At 53.0% G+C, this 1144-nt stretch overlaps 1 protein-coding gene across 1 annotated transcript in view; it reads right to left on the bottom strand.

Annotated features, from left to right (window-relative positions):
* Positions 1 to 579, bottom strand: part of OLFML2A (olfactomedin-like 2A) — an 18186-nt gene extending 17607 nt beyond the window's left edge. Inside the window, exon 1 of the mRNA XM_008578635.1 lies at positions 316 to 579. Coding sequence (XP_008576857.1) covers positions 316 to 579 — 264 coding nt within the window. The remainder of the gene's footprint in view (positions 1 to 315) is intronic.
* Between the last annotated feature and the right edge of the window lie 565 nt (positions 580 to 1144).

Raw genomic sequence — 1144 nt, 5'->3', positions numbered from 1 at the left:
GCCCCCACGCCTCGCTCAGCCAGTGAGCGGGAACCGGTCTGTGTGGGATCCGAACCCTCACCCTCGGGCGGGAGTGCCGCCGCGCTTCCCAAGTGGCGCACTATCCAGTGCACCACCGGGCCGGCCCCCCGGTCATCTTTTAAAAAAAAAAAAAAAAAAAAAAGAAGTGGCTTCCCCTCTAGGAGCCTCAGTTTCCTCATCTGCGAAATGGGGTGGTAACAGCACCTGCTTCAGAGTGTGGGCTTTTCTCTGGAAAGCCAGCCCGGCATCAGCCCATAACAGCCACCCGCTCGGCCCCCACCCCACCCAGTCTACCTTGAGGAGCTCAGGCGCCTGCTTTTTGAGTTTCTCCATCTTCCATTCGTTCTCACAGGGGTTGAGTGAAGAGGGTGGCGCCGTGCAGGAGCAGCGGCAGTCGGTCCCCGAGCTCAGGGTCTCCACCGTGTAGAAGTCCTCCACCCGCGCCCGCCCGCTGCGCACGCGGCTGCACGCGTCCTTGCTCAGGGGTCGCATGATGCACTTGCAGCGGCAGTCGGAGCCCTCTGAGGTCATCCGCACCTGGTCCATGTCGCCAAACATCTGCAGGGATGGGTGGGGGAGAGGGGCTCCAGTGAGTTGAGGCCAGTGCTTTGGGAGCGGGGAGTAGGTAGCAGAATCCAGCCTGGCAGGAGTGGGGTTGGGGGACAGTTAAGGGTGGTGGAGAAGGGAGCAGCCTTTAAAGGGAAATAGAGGCTGTATAATAATAACAATTAAAATATTAATGGCCATGGCTGCCTGGTGAGCTCAGTTGGTTAGAGCGCAGCCTTATAACACCAAGGTCATGGGTTTGGATCCTGGAACCGGCCAGCCACCAAAAAATAAAAGCCCTTCAAAATATTAATGGCTGCTGTGGAAAAGTTTGGCGTTTCCTCAATAAATTAAACATAGAGTTACCATATGATCCAGTAATTCTACTCCTGGGTATATACCCAAGAGAACTGAAATTGTACATGAATGTTCATAGCAGCACTATTCACATTAATCCATAAGGTGGACACAACCCAAATGCCCATCAACTGAATAAACCAAATGTATAGAAACAATGGAATATTATTCAGCCATAAAAAGGAATGGAGTACTGATTCAAGCTACAACGTGTTTGAAT

The sequence above is a fragment of the Galeopterus variegatus genome, unplaced genomic scaffold, assembly GCF_000696425.1.
Source record: "Galeopterus variegatus unplaced genomic scaffold, G_variegatus-3.0.2 Scaffold1732, whole genome shotgun sequence".
NCBI classification, from domain to species: Eukaryota; Metazoa; Chordata; class Mammalia; order Dermoptera; family Cynocephalidae; genus Galeopterus; species Galeopterus variegatus.
Note: the sequence above shows the minus strand (reverse complement) of the source record. Positions and strands in the feature narration are given on the sequence as shown.